This window comes from Delphinapterus leucas, chromosome 18 (assembly GCF_059928025.1).
Source record: "Delphinapterus leucas isolate spDelLeu-1000000601 "Yukka" chromosome 18, BTC_Dleu_Yukka2, whole genome shotgun sequence".
Classification (NCBI taxonomy): Eukaryota; Metazoa; Chordata; class Mammalia; order Artiodactyla; family Monodontidae; genus Delphinapterus; species Delphinapterus leucas.
The window spans coordinates 30,253,680-30,277,171 of NC_143146.1; the positions used below are offsets into that span (position 1 = coordinate 30,253,680).

A 23,492-nucleotide genomic window follows, 5' to 3' on the forward strand; every position below is an offset into this window, starting at 1 on the left:
GACTGTGGCTGGTTTATGGGTAAGACTTTATGTTTATTATAAGGAAAAATCTACTGTTGACTAAGAGCTTGTTTGTTTTAGCAATTTTTATTTATCTATACATTTTGTTGCCTTAAGAGCATGGACAGTACTTACTAGCTGTGTGACTTTGGACAAGTTAGTAACTTCTTTGTCTTCCAGTCTGTAAAATGGGATAACATCTATCTTAAGGAATTGAGAAGATTAGAGTAGGGTACACACAGTGCTTAGTATAATGCCTACCACATAAGATGCGTTCAGTAAATGGTAACCATCATTATAATAAGATGACAGACATACTTTTAAAAGCAGTGAGAATTTAAGAAGATGAGAATACTTGGCAATTGATAAGCATGTCAATTTCCATTGCATTCACCCATAAATGACACTTAAGAATAATCAAGACTGATACTGTAACACCCCAAAGTGATTCCCAATGTTTCCAGCAACCCCAGGTATCTCATGGTGAGACTCTTTTGTCTTAAATACCTACAAAATCATTCCTTTTATTGACCTGCTGATAAAATATATACTTAATCATTACAATTAAATTTATTTCCAGAATAGGACATGTCCTTTCAAACTTTAGAGGTACCACTGAGTCTAAAAAAATGGCACATGGAAAGGAAAAAAATTAGGAATTTCTCTAGGGCTTCCAAATGCCATGAAAAGAAGTAAAATTATAAATGTAGGCATACATGCATGAGGATATGTACACATATATAAAACTTTAAAAGTTTAAAGTCAAAATTATAAATTAATTCCAAATGGACTCCTGTAGATTTGAATAAATTTCAGTATAATACATTGAATTACACTAAATTTGAGGTCCAAATTTAAAACAGGAAAGTAAAACCAGATTCATGCAAAAGATGCAAACTTTCCTACAAAGTATCCATGTTCAGTTGGCAAAGAAGTCAGAGTGAAACATGAGCTAGATACCGAAATACACAAAATACCACTATATATTCCATGGAAAATGGCAAATTTCTTCATTTTGCTCACCTAATAAATCAAGATACCCACAGATTTCTAGATATTCTTTAAACACTCTTTTCTCTTACTGGTTTCACAACTGTATTTTCTCACTTCCGTTAACAATTCTCCAAAATCCCTATTAAGATAATGACCTATATCTCTATACTTTACATTAAACTCAAGCTTACCATTGTTAAGCTGGCCAAAAACTAAGTCCCAGAAATTCTTTATTATTTTTTTTTACAATTTGAGAGTAGCTCCAATAAGATTCTCATTGACTACAAACGAAAAGAATCTTAAATCTTAACCCTTTGTTTTGGAAAGTTGTGGTTAAAACGAAACAAACAGAAAAATCCACCATCCTCAAATATCATTACAACCTCAACTCTATTTTTATTGCTGGAGACATTTTTAGAGAGAAGAATTACATCTAGTCAGGTCTGGAAGAGTCAACTGATGAGTTCAATGTAAGAATTTACTTTAAAATAATAATAGTTATAGATCTCCTTTTCCAAAACCCTGACATTGGAGAAAAGAAGAAGAACAAGAAGATGATGCAGAAAGAATAAAAAACAGACTATTTTGATTCATTTAGGACAAAATATTTGTTAACCTAAGAAAGGGAAAAAAGTGTAAACAGGACAGAGTAATAACTACATTCTGACCCTTTCAACAACTAATTTAATCCATTTAACCATCATTCATTTTCAAGTGATATTAGATAAAGAAGAACTGATTACATGTAAGGAGACACAATATCACGCTTGAAAACAAAGGATCAAAAAAAGAACCATTTCAATAATATTTCCCCCACTATGACTAATCCTAATTTGTACTTCCTTCAAACTCAGCTCTCCCATTCAACTCCACACATACGCTTTAAACCAGCTTCTATTCAGGGAATGATATACAGAAAAAATGATAACAGAAGGAGAGAAAAAGGCAAAAGTGTAAGGAGTTAGGACAGAAGTTCCAGAGCATTTCTCAGTTTTAAGAATGACATAAAATGAAGTCTTCCCCAAAAGGATTTCCCTTACATCTTGTTGGAATGGAATAGAGAAAATGGGATATGGAAAATAAATGGAAAACAAAAAGAAAGATCAGAAAGATGCAATTTCAGATTTCTTGACAAAACTGGACTATACAGCTTAAAATGCATGGTACTTGCATCTGAGTTTCATTTACAGCTCCCATCTATTCTCCCAAAACAATCGGGACCTTAAATTGTACATTCTATAAGAACTAAGTTTCTTCCTAATATCTTCAGTTTCTTTCAGAGTCAAGGAAAGAAGAAAATAAATCCCTAAAGAAGGAAAATAAATGTGAGAGCATCTTAACTCCTTGTAATTCTAACATAATCAAAATAATGAAAAACTATACTTCAGAGCAAAATGAAGCCATGCAAACTATACTTATACAACTAATAAAGATAAAACTTGACACTATTTCCTCCTCCATCACTGACATTCTGCACTGATTGGGCCAAAAAAGCCAACTAGACACATACATATACATACACACATACACAATTTATTTAAAATTGTGTATACATATACATGAACACATACTTGAAATCAGAACTTACCCACTGCTTTCCCAATAGTCAAAAACACCTTCTCTTATAGGACAACACTAACCAAAGTAGATTACACATTTCACTTGTAAATTAATTTCATGATTGAAATTCATTTCATAAACTTTTACAACAGATCTTTGAATGGTCTTAGCAATCAACCACATTATTTCCCTCTATCAAACAAGCCAAAATTTAAAAATAGAATTCAACACCGGCAATGGCTATTTTTGAAGCTATCTCCATTGAAGTAAGAGATCCTCGAAGACACAAACTGCATCTTATTTATCTCTGTATATATAGTTCCTAGCACCATACCTGGCATAGTAGGTGCTCAAACAGATTACTAGGTTAATCAAATGAAAGACAGACAATAATTTCATATTATGTAACAAGAACTTGAAAAATGTTCATCCCTTTGACTCAAGGTAATTCTACCTATAGGAAATGATCTTAAAGAAAGAACCTAGAATGAATATATGAATAAACAAAGATATTCAATGAAGTTATGCGTTTAACTTGAAAAACTGAAAACAATCTAAATATCAAAAGTTAAGGTTACTGGAAAGTAAATTATGGTTCATTCACATTAGAGTACAGTGCCATATGGAATTATTTATAAAGAGGTTTTGATGAAGAAAATACTCATGATAAAATATTAAGAAAAAAATCCCACAAAGATGTTTGATTTCGACTGTTCTAAAATTAGCTAAAAAAAGATTTGAAGTTAAAAAAAAAAAACATAACTACTAAAAGCATTTTTTGCTACATTTTCCATACTGGCATGTTTGTTTAATACATACATAGAACAATTGTGTCAGTTTCTATTATTCTTCATTATTACTATAAATTTGTATGGAGGTTCCTGAGCAATATAATAAATTTATTCTTTTTGTAAAAAGTTAAATAAACAATAAATCATCAGGAGATCTCTACTCATATCTGGGATGGCTCCTAAATTAATATGGGCAAATCACAAACTTTAGAATGGCTTTTTAGATAAGTATTGATGAAGTAAAACTAGAGTCTGAAGGCAAATAAAATATTCTTTTGGATTTTTCTTTTCTTGCCTTTACGTTTGATTTGCATACTGTTTCCATTATTGTATCACTGTATTTGTTCACAATTTAAAAAAACACTTTTAATTTAATTTCCTTATATCCCATTGTTGTTCTTCTATCTTCCCAAGCTTAAGTGAAACATGAAAGCAGTAACTTTCAGCGTAGGTTAGTGAAGCATAAGTGAGGTGGGGCTACCGTCCAAATTTCTGGATTAGCCAGAGTCGGCCAGACAATCATGGTGGAATTCAGAACATACAAGTAAACAACTACTCCTTCACTGCATTTACGGCCAATCTTCTAAAGAGGCTACTGTGTTTTGGTGGCTCATCTTACTGATCTCTCATTTAGTCTACAAGTCTCTGCATGCAATAAGGCTCCTGCCTACTCCATTCCCATGAAAGCGTTCTGACAGAGAGTATCAATGATGTCAGTTGTTATTACACTGTTATTACTGGCTCCTCTTCTTCCACCCACTCCTTTAACACCTATGTGCCCCAGGGATTCATTGTGGTTCACCACTATTCTCCCTCTGTAGAATTCTCAAGGTTCTAACTACTCTCCGACCAAATACAAAACTCCAGATATTGCCCTAGAGCTTTAGACTCCATATCCAACTTCTACACAGACGACCCATTACTCACCTTAAACTCAATATGCCGAACACTAAACATGCCATCTTTGGTGGCTCCCCATTGTTTATAAAATTCAAGCCACCCCTTGATCTGGCTTCACCCTACTGCTTCAGCTCATCCTCTGCCATTCATATTCATTTTTCTGAAAGCCTGGTAAAACAAAATCACCACCTAGTATTTACTGAGGGCCCATTAAATACCAGGCATTATTTTAAGCACTTTATATGATTAACTCATTAATCTTCACAGCAATCCCATAAGGTAGATGCTATTCTTTTCATTTTATGCTAAGGAAAGTATCTTGCCTAAGCTACTAAATAGTAGAGTCAGTATACAAACCTACATCCTGTGCTCCTTACTTTTATACTATGCACTTTTTCATAAATGCCTATATACTGTCCAATGCCAAGCACTGTCCTGGGGATTCAAGGTAAATATGACAAAAAAGACCCACATCCTCATGGGACCCCTATTCTATGAAATAAATGGAATAAACAAACAAAAAAACATATTGTAGATTAAAAAATGCCCAGAAGAAAATAAAAAGGATTTTATAACAGAAAATTCACTGAGGTGGCCCTACTTAACGGTAATGAAAGAAAACCTCTCTGAAAAATGACTTTTAAGGTGAAACCTAAAGGATGAGAAGGTACCAACTATGTAAAGTGAAAGGGTATACCTGGACAAGAACTGGGCCCTTACAAAGCACAAAGATGGTACTATGGACTGAACGATGTTCTCCAAGTATTCATATACTGAAGCCCTAATCCCCAATGTGACTGTGTTTGGAGACAGAGCGTTTAAGAAGTAATTAAGATTAAATGAGGTCATAAGGATGGGCCCTAATCCAACAGGGCTGGTGTCCTTATAAGAAGAGGAAGAGACACTAGAGACTTCTCTCTCTCTGCAAGTGCACAAAGAAGAAAAGCCATGTGAGGACACAGTGAAAAGACACCCGTCTACAAGTGAGGAAGAGAGGCCTCACCAGAAACCAACCCTGATGGCACCCTGATATTGACTTCTAGCCTCCAGAACTGTGAGAAAATCAATTTCTGCTGTTTAAGTCATCCAATTTGTGGTATTTTGCTATGGCAGCAAAACCAAACAAATACAAATGGGAAAGACTGAGGTGTGTCATAGGAACTGACAAAAAATAGTGTGCTGGAATACAGAGAGCAATGGAGATAATAATATGTCAAAGACTCTTAAGTCCACAGACGGTAGATGAACCAGAAATAAAGTGATCGCAAAACCTGTCCCTGGTGCAGGAGTTTGAAGGTGGTTGATACTGAATTTGGAAATGTATGGTGTGGGTTTTTGTTCTCTCAGTGACTGGGAGTCACTAACATACAGTGGCTAGAATATAATAATCTATATTCCACCCTGGAATGCACAAAACAGCCCATACAGCAAAGAGCTGAACTCGTCCCAAAATGTTAATAGTGCCCTATTGAGGAACAGTGGCTAATAGTATGTTTGGTTTACTCAGGGGACTACAGAACACCAAGATTTAGCCTTTTTTGGTAGTTTTTACACCACTAAGGTTAGTTTTGAGCTAATTCTGGTGAATTAATAATTATGTGTTGTGCCTATGCACAAGGAATGGTGTTAGATACTCTGGGGCATACCCACAGGAATCGAACACCAATCCACAGTAAGGGAGATATGACACCACATTTCAGCAAATCTAAGGCACCGGTGGTTTTAAGATGCATCATTTTATGTACAACTAAAGAAGGTAATACCACCAAGTAAATTACAAAATCAACTGTAAGATACACCCTAATTTCAGAGCTGTTATGATGTTAAAAAAATATACATCTTAAATAAATGAAAAAGAATATGAAAACAAATAGCTAAAATGCAACTAGTAGGAATCATATAAAATAAAAGAGTCTACATCGGGAAGGAGTTTAGGTCTAGAGAAGAGATGTGAACATCATCTAAAAGGAGGTATTAAAAGCCATAATTTGGATAAAGGCCAAAAGGGAGGCAAGAGGAGGCACCATAAAGACAATTTTTTTAAGTAAACAGGTATTAAAGCATTTAACTGCTTTACTACAATTAACGGTTTTCATATTTTACAATAATTTCATGCTGATCTTCACCATCACTGCTAATTTTTTTTTTTTTTTTCGGTACGCGGGCCTCTCACTGTTGTGGCCTCTCCCGTTGCGGAGCACAGGCTCCGGACGCGCAGGCTCAGCGGCCATGGCTCATGGGCCCAGCCGCTCCGCGGCATGTGGGATCTTCCCAGACTGGGGCACGAACCCGTGTCCCCTGCATCGGCAGGCAGACTTTCAACCACTGCGCCACCAGGGAAGCCCATCACTGCTAATTTTAACACTACAAATTTGTAAACAAAAAAAAGCAAAACATAGTGAAGATTAAGAACATGCTCAAGATCGTAAAAAGCAATACAAAAAACAGATCATCCCATTCATTTCCAATATGGTGTCGAAACCACTTAGACATGCCACTGTGTGTGTGCGCGTCTGTTATGTAAACTTAGTCAAAAAGCAATGGTACACACATCTGAAAGCAGAACCTGAGAGCAACCAAGAAAGTATGATACAATTACATGCAGAATTAATATTTAAATTCCTAAGTGGTTTTATTATAAACATTCACAGTTACCAGTCAGAGCTATGAAAAACTGCAGTTATATCATAGTATCAAATTGTTTTCTCCTTAAAAAAATTTTTTTGAAGATAGTGGGAATATTTAAGTTCAATACTTTTAAATCAGTATTTTTTCAAGTTTTTTTTTTTTTTTTTTTTTGTGGTACTCAGGCCTCTCACTGTTGTAGCCTCTCCCGCTGCGGAGCACAGGCTCTGGACGCGCAGGCTCAGCAGCCATGGCTCACGGGTCCAGCCGCTCTGCGGCATGTGGGATCTTCCCGGACTGGGGCACGAACCCGTGTCCCCTGCATCGGCAGGCGGACTCTCAACAACTGTGCCACCAGGGAAGCCCCTTTTCAAGTATTTTTAAAGCATAAAGGCAATGTCATCTTTGTACATGAAAAAGTATGGTTGCAAGTCACGCATAGGATAAGAAAGAAGAAAATCTATAATTCTCTGGTATTAACACTTAAATGTGTTATAAATACACCAAATGATTTTAATTAAATTCTATTCATTTTGACTGAAATACCTTCTGACAAACTTCCCCCAAGAGTGGGAGGGTGAGGTTGGAGGGAGGAAAAAGGAGAAATGGAGGGAGGGAATCCCTCATGAAAAAGAGAATGAAAAAAGAGACAAGAGAAGGAGAGGAGAGGTGACTGATCTGAAGAAATAACTAGCTAACAGAGTAAAGATGGTGAAGACCATCACATTGCCCCAGAACAGATTTCCTGAGTAAAGAGAATGTTACAGCTTTTTGCTAGAAGCTGAGCATGATAAAGGCTCTTGAAAACCATACTGGCTATCTACCTTTACTACAGGGCAGGTACTTTTCTCAAAATACTTGCAAGTCAAAGGAACCTGATGGGGAACACGAAGACCACCCGTTAGCCAAAGCAAACAGCACACAATCTGCAATCTGTCTAAATGATTAGACAAACTGAGATGGCTGTTATCAAAGTGCATATTAACAGTTTGTCAAAACATGTTCTTGGGCTACTTTATGATTACTTTTACGTAAGCAAATTCCCTCAAAGGAAAAAAAATCCCAATAATTTTCTACAACTACATGTCATACAATAGAACTGTGGTTAAATTTACAAGTGGCAGGAAAAGTTTTGAAAAATGTGAAATACCTCAGTCTGACCTTCATGGGCACTGGTCTCATGAGTAACTCGAATGGCCTGTAATAAGAATATAAAGTATTAACAGGAACAAATGACTATATCCAACTTTTTAAATGAAAACAACGCTAAATTTTAACATCTAAAGCCTTGTTAAGAAACAAATTGGAGGAGATTTTTGGAACAGTTTAACACTGAATATTTAAGAATGATTTCTGAGTAAGCAAATGAATTGCTGTGCTTTCCAGCCCTCAAATCTCTGAAACTTTAGGAAACTGAGTATCTGCTTATTTGTAATTGCCAGGGGTAAGTGGGAGTCATTTACCTTATTTAATTGCTGGAACTAACATTTAACACTTTATTCAACTGAGACTAGAATAAAGTAAGCATCTCACAGATAAAGACTGAAGAAGCTTAGCTCATCTGTTTCTCCAGGTTACATGCTATTCTGCAGCTCTGGCTGTATTTATGCTTAATCATGCAGCTTCAGTCAGCACTTTAGAAATGTGGAGCAAAAGGCATGCATTTAAGAGAAGCTAGAGATTTTAGGTTCCTGAACTTAAAAAAAAAAAAAATGCTCTTATAATAGGCACTATTAACAAAGATGAAGAGAAACAGTCAAAGTAAACTACGGGTGAAAGTACCTTTATGAATGGCAATTTGGCAATAAGTATCAAAGCTTTAAAAACATGCAAACTATTTCGTCCAGCAATTTCTCTTCTAGGAGTTTATATATTTACATATAACTGTACATAATTATATATCACTAATGATACTTGCAAAGACTTAGCTACAATGATATACCTTGTAGTATTTTTTCAAATGGTGAAAAAAAGGGAAAAACATTAAATTTCTGACAATAATTTATTGGTTAAATAAAATACTACACTATGGAAAGCTAGGCAGCCATTAAATGATGTCAAATATATACTTACTGGTATGTAATATGTTTGTGATAAGTTACGTGAAAAAAGCAAGTTATAAAACAATATTACAGTGTGATCAAATTTTTGTTTTAAAATATTGTGCATACAATTATATATTCCCTATTAAAAATATAAATGGTGGCTACCTCTCATTGGTGGGATTACTGGTGACTTTTATGTTGTTCATTTTATTTTTACGTAAAATAAAGACGTTTTATGAGATCAGCAGGTTTTTTAAAGAAAATACAACTTAAAATAATCAAAGTATATTAGAATGCTAAAACAACATAATCAAGTCAATGGATTTATTGGGCACAAACTCTGCCTAACACATTGTTCTAGCCAAATAATTTGTACACTATACTGTTTCTAATTTCAAAGAACTTACAATCTACTTAATAATGTCATTAAAAGGTAAAAAGCCTTCAAAAGAAAAATAGATTTCAAATAGAATAAAATGTAAATTCCAATCTAAATTCTATGAAAAGGTACAATCATTTAAAACGTCTTAAGACTATGTGGCCTGTGTCCTCACACATGCAAAAATATTACACTGATAAAATAGCTAGAGAATATTCTAACATCTACCTTTAAACCTTTGCTTTTTCCATTGGTCTTCAGCCTTGTTCCAAATTCCCAGTGAAAGACACACAGGGTATTGCCAAGCATATATTTATTATAGGGAGGGAATGGTAAGGAACAGTCAATCATAAGATATTTTATAAATTGTTAAATCAAATTGCCTTTTTTCTCTCATTCAGCTCTGGACATAGAAAAGAAGTGGCAATTTATCAACATTTATGGATATTTCAGATAATGTTACAAAAGTACAAGAGGCCTGTTTTAATGGATACAACAAAAATCCATAATTGCATAATATATGGTTTCAAGACAAACCCCCCAAAAGAATCTACAATCCCAGAGAATTTTGCCCACACATGAGATCAAGACAGAAAAAGGTACCGACGTCATAGTTCTCCAGGTATCTGGCTCGTTCTTCAGGGCTCATTGATGCAGACTCCTCCAGGAATTTTTTCAAGGTTGATCCAGATTCTGAGAATATTAAAGATGATAAAATTGAAAAGGCTTGCTATCTCAAAGAGACTGAGATATGAAAATACTAGAAGCATGCTAACTATTTCTCAGGTAAAACCCTTTTACTGGTAAGTTAGGAATATAAGAATATTGGGATAAATGATAGGGCTTAAGTTATTTGTTTGTTAAACCTGGGGAGGATTAATATTTCCCCTAACAGTATATACATTCCCATTATAAAAGAAAGAAGGGAGGAAAAGCTTTATTTGATACGTCGAAAGAAAGAACTAGAACACCACCTACTGCTCAGTAAGTTAACTTATAACTTAAGCAGGAGGAAGATAGCAGTAATGAAAAATTATTTACCAAAGTGCATCTTGTCTTTATTGTTGGCAATAGCATGGATTAGTCCAATTGTTCCACAGGCATTGCTGATGGTTTGCTTCATGAAATATACTGATGATGTAACATCTTGTCCCTGAGATTTTATTTTTTCCTCTTCTTCTGTTCTGAATATTTCATACTATCAAAAAAAAATCAATAGTCTACATGTGAAAATAATATATTAAAAAGGACTTAAATATAAATATGGAAAAACTCTAAATATACATCAATGGGAATTTGGTTAACATGGCATATGTGAATGCAATACTACAAAACATTTTAAAAAGAATAAAAGATTTACATATTCTGACTTAGAAATCTGTCCATGATTATAGAGTGGTTACAGGCCAGTATATATTAATATGATTCTCATTTATGTTTTAAAAATATTTCCTTTGTATATGCATTGAAAAGTGTTAAAAGATATAGAAAAACTTAACAGATAAGAGATAAGAGATCTGGGATAAGAGATTACTAGAGGATTTTTACTTTCTATTTTTCACATTTCTATACTGTTACATCATATTATATTAACAAAATTCACACTATATTTATAAGTATATGGTATTCATAACATTCACCATTATCTATAACAACTGATTGTAAAAACAATATGGTACAATAATGTCAAAAGTGTGGGCTCTACATCTGATTGCCTTAACCCACAACCTGGCTCTGCCATTATTAGCTGTGCAACTCCAACAAGTTACTTAATGTCTCTGTGCCTCATTTTTCCAATTGTAAAAAGCATTAAAAATAATGAGGTTAAAAAATGGGTGGGGAGAGAAATTAACACAACATTGTAAATCAACTATACCTGAATAAAATAAATATTTAAAAAACTGAGTGAGGATGGGGACTTCCCTGGTGGTCCAGTGGGTAAGACTCCGTGCTCCCAATGCAGGGGGCCCAGGTTCGATCCCTGGTCAAGGAACTAGATCCCGCATGCCACAACTAAGAGCCTATGCGGCCAAAATAAATAAATTATTTAATTAAATAAATTTAAAAACAAAAGTGAGGAGAAGGAAGAGAGTAGGAAGATGATTTTATTGTTTTCCTATAATTTTCAGATTCCAATAGAGTAGGGAGCCCTACTACAGCCCACAGGCTACAGGCCAAACCTGGCCCACTGCCTGGTTTCGTAAGTAAAGTTTTATTTTTGTATTGTCTATGGCTGTTTTCATACTAAAAGGCAAAGTTGAATAGTTATAATAGAGACTATCAGGCCTGCAAAGTTGAAAATATTTGCTAGCTGACCCTTCACAGAAAAAGTCTGCTGACCCCTGTGATAAAAGAAACAAATGATGTCTATTTAAAACCCATAATTAAGGAACTGCTTTTAACAACAAACGTAGCTGTGCCTGAAAAAATAATTTTTATAAATGTGCTCCTAAATCAAATTTTTATTTTTTTAATTTTTTACTATTTTTTATTAGAGTATAGTTGATTTACAATGTTGTGTTAGTTTCTGCTGTACAGCAAAGTGAACCAGTTATACATATACATATATCCAAAATCAAATTTGTAAATATTTTCAGAATAAATTCTGAACCATTAATTCATTCATATAAGTTCAACTGATAAAAACTGAAAAGTTCAATGCAGTAAGGTCTTGAGCTGAAATGTTTTGTACAGTCCTAGAGTTTAGTTTGTTATTGTTGTTGCTTAACATCAATGTTCCTTGGTGACAAAGCAAAAGAGTTTGAAGTTATCAAAAACTTACCATAAAGTCATCAAAAAGTTTGATAACTTCTCAAGATTTAAGGTTTAGAAAAAAAATCCTAAAATGATTCAGAGCAAGTATAGGAAAAAGGAAAGTGACTGTGTTTTCACTGTGGTCTGCTATAATTAAAGACAACAAAAATATCAGAGAGAAATAAATTAATAGCGTAAAGCACATTTAAAACACTGTAACTGACTTTATTTAAAAGATAATGATGTATCCATAACAATTCTTTTGCTATTAGTATGCTGAAGCCATTCACAACTACATAATCAGTTTCTAAATTAGAACTTAGAAGATTGAAACACTTCATATTTCCTAAACCATCCACTAGATATCCTTTGAGTGATTTTTATTATGTCACTTATGAGCTGAAATAGGGACCGACCAAATTGTAAGAGATATCAGAAAGTGGCAGATGCCACTATATTTTCTACTTATATAAGTATAAATACTCATTCCTCACATCTTCCCATTTACTTCATTTTTTACAATGTGGAGTTCATCCTATTATTTCTAAGTTTAAAAATAAAAATCAGAAAGATATAGACTCAAAACTGTTTTAAAATGGCTCCATAATGCACATAGCTATAAGATATCATTCTAGAAGGCCTGAAATATGGAGATTTGAATTTAGATACAGAGAACTAAGAATAGCTGTTTATAATCCCCAACATATCCTAAATCTGCCAATTAAATTGTATTTAAGCTTAACGATTCGCACCCAAATCAAGTTTATTCTGAAAATAATGTAACCCATGTCATTAGTTACATCTACCTCCTTAAAACAAAGATTTCTTTACTTATATATTGAAAACATTTACATATTTTATATATTAAAATTTTGAATATTCTTTATTCATATATTTTCTAAGACAGATTTAAGAATATCCTAGTACTTAACAATTCTAAAGTATACACATGAAATTGTGATTAAATGTCACATCAAAACAGTTGAGACAAACTAACCATATTTTATAAAAAAAAAAAAGAAAACTACCAGAGTTTAAAAGACTCAGGGCTTCTCTGTCAATCTACAAATCAAAATCTAAATACATCTCTTTAATAAAACTAGATTTTTAGGATGTCCCCACTGTCTAGATTTCCTCATTTTATGCAAGAAGGGAGTCATCTGTTCTTAATTCATAGGTTTAATTCAACAGCATAGGTTTAATTCAACATTGAAAGAGAATTCTGCATTTACTGGAAACTATATCTTACTTAACAATTACCTTTTCTGTAATAGGGAAGAGAAGCAACACTGCACACACTGGTCTTGGTACCATGCTAAGGAGTTCAGGGTCCATTCCATATACATCAACAAACTGCCAGTTAGGATGTAGACCTAATTGTTTGAGAAACTGGTAAAAAGGGGAAAAAAACCAGTTTAGTGTTAACAGGGAAATAATGTGTATATACTGTATATCTGATACATAAAAGGGAATGGAAGGTACAAATATTACTGATGTTCAATAAGAATGAAGTAAAGCAGGTCTTCCATGAATAAGGTAGGAAGAGATAGCAATTTATTTAAATCAGTTAACAAACATTTAAAATTTACAACATATTAAGCAAAACTCCGTTTTTCAAAATCCATTACTTTGGGATTGAACATAGTAAGTCAGGACTTCACCGAACACATACAAGTGGCTTGATTGGTATCTTAAACTCATTCCCAACATTGGATTTTTAAGGAAATGCATCTAAGTTCTAGTACATAAAGAATTATTTTGGTAGTAAATCAGCATAGTCTATCCTAATTATCAAAAATGATGACTGAGGTTTAAAGATAGATGATAGGTTGATATCACAAGTTTTATCAATGAACAAAGAGTGTATAAGGTCAAAAAAGTCCAAGCAACTTGTGGGAACACCAGGAAATGCTTGATATAAAAAGTAACCTGGGACTTCCCTGGTGGTCCAGGGGGTAAGACTCTGCGCTCCCAATGCAGGGGGCCCGGTTCAATCCCTGATCAGGGAACTAGATCCCGCACGCATGCCGCAACTAAGAGTCCACATGCTGCAGCTAAGTCCAGGTGCAGCCAAAATAAATAAATAATAAATAAATAAATATTTTTAAAAATAATTATATAAAAAATAAAGTAACCTGCTTGGCTTCCTGACTTTCAGTACACAATGAAACCTACTCAGCTTCACTGTCTCCCCTACATCTAGCAAAAAAAAAAAACTGTAACAAAAGAGCAGTGGTTTTTTCAAACTCTTAAGAATTCATAGGGAAATAAAATATCAGACCCTAATCTATTGCAGAGAGAAAAGGAAAAAAGAACATAATAATAAGAATGATGTCAATTTCACAATAAACTCAATAAATGCCTGTACTGAAGGAAATTGATGGTTTTAAAAAGTTCACCATCACAAAATAAATTTTACATGATAGAAATAATAAAGGAGTAGAGGAAACAAAAAACATACTAAAAATGCATCATTATACCTTACTTTGAGAATACATTATAGTATCTACTGGTCTAACATTATCTTTAAGTTGTTTTTTTGTTGTTGTTGTTTGTTTTTTTGTTTGTTTGTTTTTTTGTGGTACGCGGGCCTCTCACTGTTGTGGCCTCTCCCGTTGCGGAGCACAGGCTCCGGACGCGCAGGCTCAGCGGCCACGGTTCACGGGCCCAGCCGCTCCGCGGCATATGGGATCCTCCCGGACCGGGGCACGAACCCGTGTCCGCTGCATCGGCAGGCGGACTCTCAACCACCGCGCCACCAGGGAAGCTCCAACATTAACTGAGATTTAAAAATAAAAAGGTGCCTTGGGTATTTCTCCCTGAAGAACGATCACACATACTTAGATCATCAAATGAGATCTTGCAAAACCAATGGAAGCCATGCCCTATTACATAAACAGTGTTATTCATCTCACAGTCAGGTTCTACAAGACAAGACATTCCTGATTAAAGGACCACTCTCCACATCCCTCCAATTCTCTGCCTGTAGAAAAAACGCTACTTACTGATAGTATGGTTGGTCAAAAATAAGGTCTTAGATACATTTAATAAGAAATACTCTGAATTAAAAAACTTATCTTGGCAGAATGTGCTCAACATCCATAGATTCATCAAGTCACATGCTCTGCAACAGTCTGGGGCCACAGAAATCAATGGCCTTCTCTAGTTAATACCTATTTTTCATCTGATTCCTATTAATGATTCCAGACTTTAATAAAGTTCAATGAAGTATTTCAAACTACTTCCCTCTCCCTTCTCCACTTTCTCTGAAATTCTTAGTCTATGCCCTCCTCAATATTCAATTCTATCTAGAAACTAAAAAAGGACTAAAACTGACTGCAAAGCCAAAGGAAGGAACTGTGTCTTATTCATCTTTTTAATCCCACTGCCTAGCACTGTACTGGCCAAACCATAGACACTCAAGTTCTATTTGCTGAACTTGCAAGAAATTTGTTGAAGATTGTATCTCTATCTTAATAGATAATCTAGCCATCTGTATGTCTACACATGTCTGTTAAGCTATGTTTATAATGAATATTTTACATATACTTTTTATTTGTGCCAAGTTAAAGAGGTAGGAAAGATACATTTGGCTTCTAATCTAAAACCAGGCATTTATCAGCTCCATATACTCCAAATACTACCTGCACAGGACTGACAGCTCTAAAAGGCATACTGTCAAGGAAAAGTATCATAAACCCTGATAAAAGAATTTAAATTTATTTGTTAATATTATGTACCCCCAATAGCCATATTGCTATAAAGTTATAAAACAAGAGGTACATGTAACAGAGTAATTTTTACATCTGTGCTGCAAACTGAAAGTAACAGTTAAACATCTTAGTGAAAAAACAGTCTGGAGGAAACTGGCAGATTACCTTGAAGTTGTAAACTTGTTCCATGTCAGCCAAAGCTAAAGAGTATAAAAATTACCAAGCTCCAAAGCAGTTGTAGCGAGAGTGATTAGTATCAAACTGAGAACACATCAATGATTAAATAGAAGATTAAATTAAATATAAAAAAATGATTAAAATTTAACTGGAATCATACTTTTCCTCAACTTTTTACTCATATAGCCAATCAAATAAGATTGATAAAAAGACATTCAATTTAACTAATATCTATTAAGTACACCGATGCAACCTCTGACTCCAGATTGTTATGGGTCAGACTCACACAGGAAGTCATCATATGCATAGAAAGAATAAAAGAGGCTATGCCTAGTAACTACCTCTGGGCTTCGGAGAAAAGGTGAGGAAGAAAGTCTCCAACTTTTACCTCTCACTTTTTTTTAAATAACGAAGGTATCCTACTTTTATAATTAAAGGAAAAAGAAGAACCTACGTGCATTTGTGATGATCATAGTCAAATAGAGAAAGATTAAAAAGAAATTCTCTAAAATATTAAATATTAATAGTTAGCTTGGATGGTATGGAACTCAACTTTTTATCTTCCAGTGTTTTTAAAAAGTGTTATTTTTACAATAGATGTAGTTTCAAAGATACAAATCTACAGAACTGATATGCATGTATTTTCTTTAAATTTACAAAACTGGGATAAAACATAATGCCAGTTTTAAAACTATTCCCAAAAAATCTCTCCAGCTTACAAAGAAAAGTATTCTATATAGTACAGGCACTTGCAAAGCCTTCTCTACACAATTAGAAGCATTCTGTTTGCACCAAATATAATAAAGGGATTTATAACCTTTAATATCTGTCTTCAGGCTTTTTTAAACATTGGGTAATAAACTAACAAAAAATTCTGACTGACTAGCTCACTAAATTTTTATAATGCCACACTAACGTTTGGCCTATCAAGAAAAACAATTAGTAAATTAGAATATGTGCCCAAAAAAGATCCTTGGTTAACTTATCCTTTTCAATGGTCCAAAGAGAAAATTTCCACCAGATACAGAATATTTTAATTTATTTGTAAATATTTAAAAATAGTATCTTGTATCAGAAACTATGCTAGGAACTTTAATGCACTTCACCTTTACTGCAAAGGAGGTTTTATTATTACATCCTTTCACCAGTGAGAAAACTGAGCCTGGGAGGTTCTGTGACTTTTCAAGGTCATGCTGCCAGAACCCACATGCAAAGCTCTGGATGTTCTGGTGCTTATTTACTTGTCTCTCACTGCTTAAAGTAGCTTTTTGTACTTTGTTCTCTAATTTTAGCCACAATGAACTCTTCAAGTTCTCAAAGGGTCGATAACCATCACTTACCTTGCTATTGCACACAAACTGGACTTATATCTGAAAAAATGTTAGCCTCTCCCCCTCATTTTTAAAAATTTATTTATTTATTTATTTATTTATGGCTGTGTTGGGTCTTCGTTTCTGTGTGAGGGCTTTCTCCAGTTGTGGCAAGCAGGGGCCACTCTTCATTGCGGTGCGCGGGCCTCTCACTATCGTGGCCTCTCTTGTTGCGGAGCACAGGCTCCAGACATGCAGGCTCAGTAGTTGTGGCTCACGGGCCTAGCTGATCTGCGGCATGTAGGATCTTCCCAGACCAGGGCTCGAACCCGTGTCCCCTGCATTAGCAGGCAGACTCTCAACCACTGCGCCACCAGGGAAGCCCTCCCCCTCATTTTTAATGAATTCCTCCTCATTCTTTAGGTGATAGTCAAGTAACAAAAACTCTGATTACATAAATATATATAAAAAAAAGAAAAATTAAATCTACCTTCCTTTCAAATTTGTTCTTAAGTCACTTGCTCTGGTCTTTAATGGCCAGCTCAGGACAGCAATAGATTCTGCCTTGTTACTAATTTACTAATGATTTGGGTTATGACAGAAATTATACTTATCTAATAAATGCTTGATATCACTACTAGTAAAAGTATACTAGTAGTAACTGCTAGATGCAGAACTAGGAAAATAACTAATAGTTAAATGAGAAAACAATGGTTTTTAAACTCTGGAAACCAGCCAAATGAATTTTAATAGCTATTTAGTAAACAAACAAAAATGAAATTACTTAAGTACAGAATGGGGAAATACTAAAAACATTTTATGTAGGGACCAAGTAAAAAAGTTTACTTTACTGCAGGCTCAATATGGACTACACAATTGTCAATGTAAGTGATGCAATGCTGATCTGCTTTAAAAGTTGTATTACTCAGGACAATTTAGTAACACACTATTTCAACACAGATTATTCAGAGTGGAATATGATATCAGCTCTGGCAGGCCTATTTTATGAAGGATGACAACAAACAATCAGGCTCAAAGAAAGGTCACCAGGAATGATAAGGTTTTGGAAGACATCACAGCTGGAGAATCTGGGCATGTTCGAAGAAAACTTAAATTATTATAATCCTTTTCCCCCAATATTTCTAGTAATATCATGAAGAAGCAATTAGATTTACTCTGTATGGTTTCAATGGGAGGATGACAGACAACTGGAGGAAGTTACAGGAAAGCAGATTTTGTTTCAATATAAAGAAATATAATTCTTCTAATTATACATTATTCTCATGATAATAAAAAACTAAATCACTTTATGAGATAGAATACTGCTCACTGAAGTATTCAAGCAAAAGATTCATGACCACATTAAAGATAATTTTAAGAAACATTTTCTGGAGCATGAAAGGAGCTATATAAAATTTATTCATTCTTCCATTCAATAACTATTTGTTGAGAGCCCCCTATGGACCAGGCACCATTCTTAGTACTTCAGACTTGTCCTTGTTCTCACAGAACTTACATTCTAGTGGTATGATACACACAATAAACAAGTAAACACATAAACAAGATAATTTCACAAGGTGGTTAAGTATTATGAAAAAAAGAAAACAAGACATGATGTCAGTGTAGCTTCAGGGCCGGTGGTGGGAAAAGGAAGGAACATTACCTGCATAATCAGGAAAGACTCACTGAGGAGAGGACTTTAAGTTAAGACACAAATGACAAGAACCAGCCATGAAACAACCCAGATCAGAATGATTCAAGCAAAGGATGAGCTAGTACAAAGACTGAAGCAGGAACAGGACGGGCATTCAAAGACTGCAGGCCAGCAAAAGTGGGAGGCAGGCAGTACCTCCCCATCAGGCCATAGTAAGCAGCCTGAAGTGCATTCTAAGGACAAGCAATGGAAGGCTGTTTTGTGTTTTGAGTGTTTTAAGCAGGGAAACACAGACGTGATTTGCATTTTTATAAAATCTCCTTGGGTGTATATTGAGAATATATTTTAGGGAGGTAAAGGGAGAAGCAGAAAAACTAGTTAGGAAGCTACTGCAGTTGTCCAAACAAAGGATGATGGTGGCTTGGGACATAGTGGTAGAAATGAATAGAATGGCCAGATTTGGGAGAGATTCTGAAAGAAGAGTCTACCGGAGTTGCAGATCATTGGATCTGAGAGGTTAGGTCAAGAAAAGTATTAAAATCAGCTAACTTCACAGAGTGCATGCTTTGTCCTATACATTGTTATACATAATTTACATGTAGCAATTTATTTAATCCTTACAACAATTTTACAGGATTAGGAGGGGTTATGAGAAACTAAGAAACTGAGGTACAAAGAGGCTAGGTAACTGCCTGTGGTCTCAGAGCAGAGATTCAAACCCAAGAAATTAAATCAGTACAAGAATGGCCTCTCCAAACTATCATAGCTGTGAAGAATTAATGACATTGACTTGGGCACTGTATAAATGGTGGTACCCTTAAAAGACTGGGGAAGCGGATTTGCAGGAGAAATGAGAGGATGTAAAGCCAGATTTCTTTTTCAGCCATGTTAAATTTGAGATATCTATAAGACATCCAAATGGAGATATACTGTAAGAGCGGTAGCTGAATATAGTAGTTTCCAATTCTGTAGAGAAGTCAGGACTTGGAGGAACACAGGATCTGTCACACAGAATAGGTGACAACTGACAGTACTAATGCTATACAACAGAAAATATAAAAAGATTAGCAGTGTAGGACAAAGTTCTGAGGAACTCCTTAGTAATTGGAAGGGAAATGATCCAGCAAAGGCAAATCTAAGAAGCAGTCAGAGAAATAGGAGGAAAACCAGAATTATCACAGCAGCCAAGAAAAGATGTTTCAAGAGGAATGGAGTGGGCTACTCTACCAAATGTTGCTGAGAGATCAAAAAAATGGTGACAGAAAAGTGAACACTGGATCTGGCAAAGTCGTGATTAGTAAACTTGAGAAAAGTAGTTACTGTGAAATGGTGAGGATAGAAGCAAACTAGATGCGAGTGAATACAGGAAAAAAAAAACGCTGATAAGAAAGTAGCAAGAGCGTCTATGGACAATGCTTTGTGAAAATTTACAAAGAAGGGAAACAGAGAGGAGGTAGTAGAGGAGGTCAGGGTAACAAGGGTGTTTTTCCCAAGGTGGGAAACACTAACTAATGAATATTTGTATGTTCATGGCAATAATTTAGCACATGACTTCTAAATCTTTTTCCAACACTAAGCAACGAAATACAATTTAGTTGTAAATTTCTTTTCCTTCAGCCAGAAAATATTTTGCCTATTCAATAAAATCCATAATTAGGAATATTTCTAGGGAATTTCCACATCAGAAATGGGTGGTTCTAAAACACAATATTTAAAATTACATAATGTGGCTGTGCAATACTCAAATCACAAAACATAATCAAGATGAAAATCTAGTGTGGTCATAAAAAGAAATTCTATGATTGCCCACATCACAAAATGTTCTTTTAAAAAAAATGTTATAATTCCTGATGCTTAATTACCTGTAACTTTCCATCAGCTACAAGCTGCTATTACCCCTTAAATGCATATGTAAATAAAATGGAGCTTCAATTTTTAAAATAATTTTTTCTATCATTTAACTGATTTTATTCTAAGTAAGTCCTACCTATAGCAAGACAAAATATCCTGAGAAGGCAGTGACAGCAATATAAACCAACAAAAGAAATCACTACTTACCACATCTACTGAGACATATGGTTACTAGTTAACGTCTAACAGTTACTAACAATCTTCATATAGTAGACATGTGTTAATCATTCTTACACCAACTAGGCATTGTTAGAGCATTAAACAGTGTTTGCTCATACTGAGTATAATGACACATGCAACCAACAAATGGTAACAGAGTGAAATCAAGGTAAGTAAAAGGCCTATGATTCCATTCAATTGAGGAAAGAAGAAAAGGTGGGGATGGGTATTGTTGTTGGGATTAATCTGTGGCTTAATTTATAAATTTTCCAAATTCTGAGTGAGTTAATTAAATTTCCATTCATTTTCGAGTCTCAGTTCTGCCACTAACATAAAGAGAATAAAGAAACAACTACAAAAATTTTGGTTAAACTGATTACTTCTTAGATACTTGTCCATTCTCCCACTAAATGTACATTACTTCTTTAAAAAATAAATTTAAAGGGGTGGGATAGGGAGAGTAGGAGGGAGGGAGACACAAGAGGGAAGAGATATGGGGATATATGTATATGTATAGCTGACTCACTTTGTTATAAAGCAGAAACTAACATAAAAAATTTTTTAATTAAAAAAATAAATTTAAAACAAACTTAACCACACCAAAGCATGCCAGAAATAGTGGACAATCATATACTAATAATATCTTTTCTCTGTTTATGTCACCACAGAATGGCCTCCTGTGACCATCTAACCTAGTATGTTTTCCCTGATGGTCTTCATCACTGTACCATTAATTTTCTCCACTGCACTTATAATAATTGCTAACTATTTGTTTGCTTACTTGTTTATTGTCTGTCTTCCCAATGGACTGAAAAGCAGAAAACCATAAATGTTTTCATCACCAAATATAACCAGCTCCTGCGCAGATATCTGGTATTCCAAAAGGTGCCCCTCAAATATTATTTAATTGATGTGAATAAGTGAATGTGTTTTATAGTCTACCAAGATTACTTAGGAACAAAGGTTTCCAATTAGAACGTAGGTTTAGAATATGTTTCCAATTATATAAGCTTACATCTCATTAAAAATAATAATGGTATCATCTAAAAACGATTGTATTTTTTAGTCTGTTGATACAGTTAATTACACTGATTGACTTTAGAATAGTGAACCAGCTTTGCAATAACAGAATAAATGGCCCTTCATCAAGATACACTATCCTTTTTATATACTGCTGCATTCTCTTTGCAAATATTTTGTAGAGGATTTTTACATCCATGTTCGTGAGGGAGAGTCTGCAGTTTTTCTTATTACGGCTTGTCTGGTAATGCTGGCCATAAAATGAGTTGAGAAGTGCCCCCCTCTTCTATGTTTATGTAGGATTAGTATTATTTCTTCCTTAAACGATCATTTCAAGAGATACAGGAAAGTCATTTAAGAAAATTCAACAGTGATCCATGATAAAATCTCTCAGCAAACTCGGAAAAGAAGGGAACTTCCTTAACCTGATAAAAAAGCATCTACCAAAACCCTACACCTAACATATCTAATGATCAAAAATCAAATGTTTTCCCTCTAAGTTCCAGAACAAGACAAAGATGTCCTCTCTCTCTCCATCCTACTCAATTTTGTATTAAAGGTCCTAACTAGTTCAACAAGAAAAATAAATAAAAAGCATACAGATTGAAAAGGGAAAAATAACACAGTCTAACCACAGAGAATATGACTGTCTGTATAGAAAATCCCGAAGCATCTACCAAAAAAAGCCACTAGAGTAAGTGAATTTAGCACAGCAGCAGGACAAAGTTAACACGTAAAAATAAATTATACTTCTATACATAGCAATGGACAACTAGAAAATGAAATTTTAAAACACCATCATTTACAATAGCACCAAAAATCATTAAATACTTAGGTATAAACAAACATAAAAATGTGCAAGATCGACATGCTAAAACAACAGACCACTGTTGAAAGAAATCAAAGACCCAGGTAAATGATGAGAGGTACCATCTTCATGGATTGCAAGACTCAATATGGTTATGATATTAATTTTCCCCAAAATATATCTATAGGCCTAGTCATCAAAATCATACCAAAATTTTTTGTGTAGGTTGACAAGCTGATTCTAAAATTTATATCGATAGGCAAAGAAACTAAAACAGCCTAAACAATTTTGAAAAGGAATGAAGTTTGAGAATTCATACTATTTAATTTCAAGACCACAGTAATAAAACTACAGTAATCAAAACAAACACATAGATCAATAGAATAGAACAGAGCCCAGATATATGGTAAATTGATTTTTAACTAAAGTTATAAAAGTATCTGGAATTAGGTCTGAGAGAAATATGCTTCCTTCCTAGGGCACTAAATCAGAAGTTGTAAATACTGACTTCTTCAGAAGGAAAATTTTTTTCTTTACAAAGCCGTCAAAATGTTTTAGGCAAAAAAATGAACAACGAATGTCAAAGAGGGTAAAACAAAAGAAAATTAATATTGATAGGAAATGCCACCTTAATAATAACATGAAAGATATATGCTGTGTTCCAAGCTTTGTTCATTACTAAATTACTAGATT

General features: G+C 34.4%; 1 protein-coding gene across 4 annotated transcripts in view; it reads right to left on the reverse strand.

Annotated features, from left to right (window-relative positions):
- UCHL3 (ubiquitin C-terminal hydrolase L3) overlaps window positions 1-23,492 on the reverse strand; it is a 43,877-nt gene that overhangs the window by 19,267 nt on the left and 1,118 nt on the right. For all 4 annotated transcript variants that reach the window (XM_030762626.2, XM_089899446.1, XM_022577026.3 and 1 more), the window contains 4 exons: window positions 13,308-13,436; window positions 10,335-10,491; window positions 9,901-9,986; window positions 8,020-8,067 (listed from right to left, as the gene is read on the reverse strand). In XM_030762626.2, the coding sequence (XP_030618486.2) occupies window positions 8,020-8,067; window positions 9,901-9,986; window positions 10,335-10,491; window positions 13,308-13,382 (366 nt within the window). In that variant the 5' untranslated portion in view covers window positions 13,383-13,436. Of the gene's footprint in view, window positions 1-8,019; window positions 8,068-9,900; window positions 9,987-10,334; window positions 10,492-13,307; window positions 13,437-23,492 lie in introns of those variants that run through there.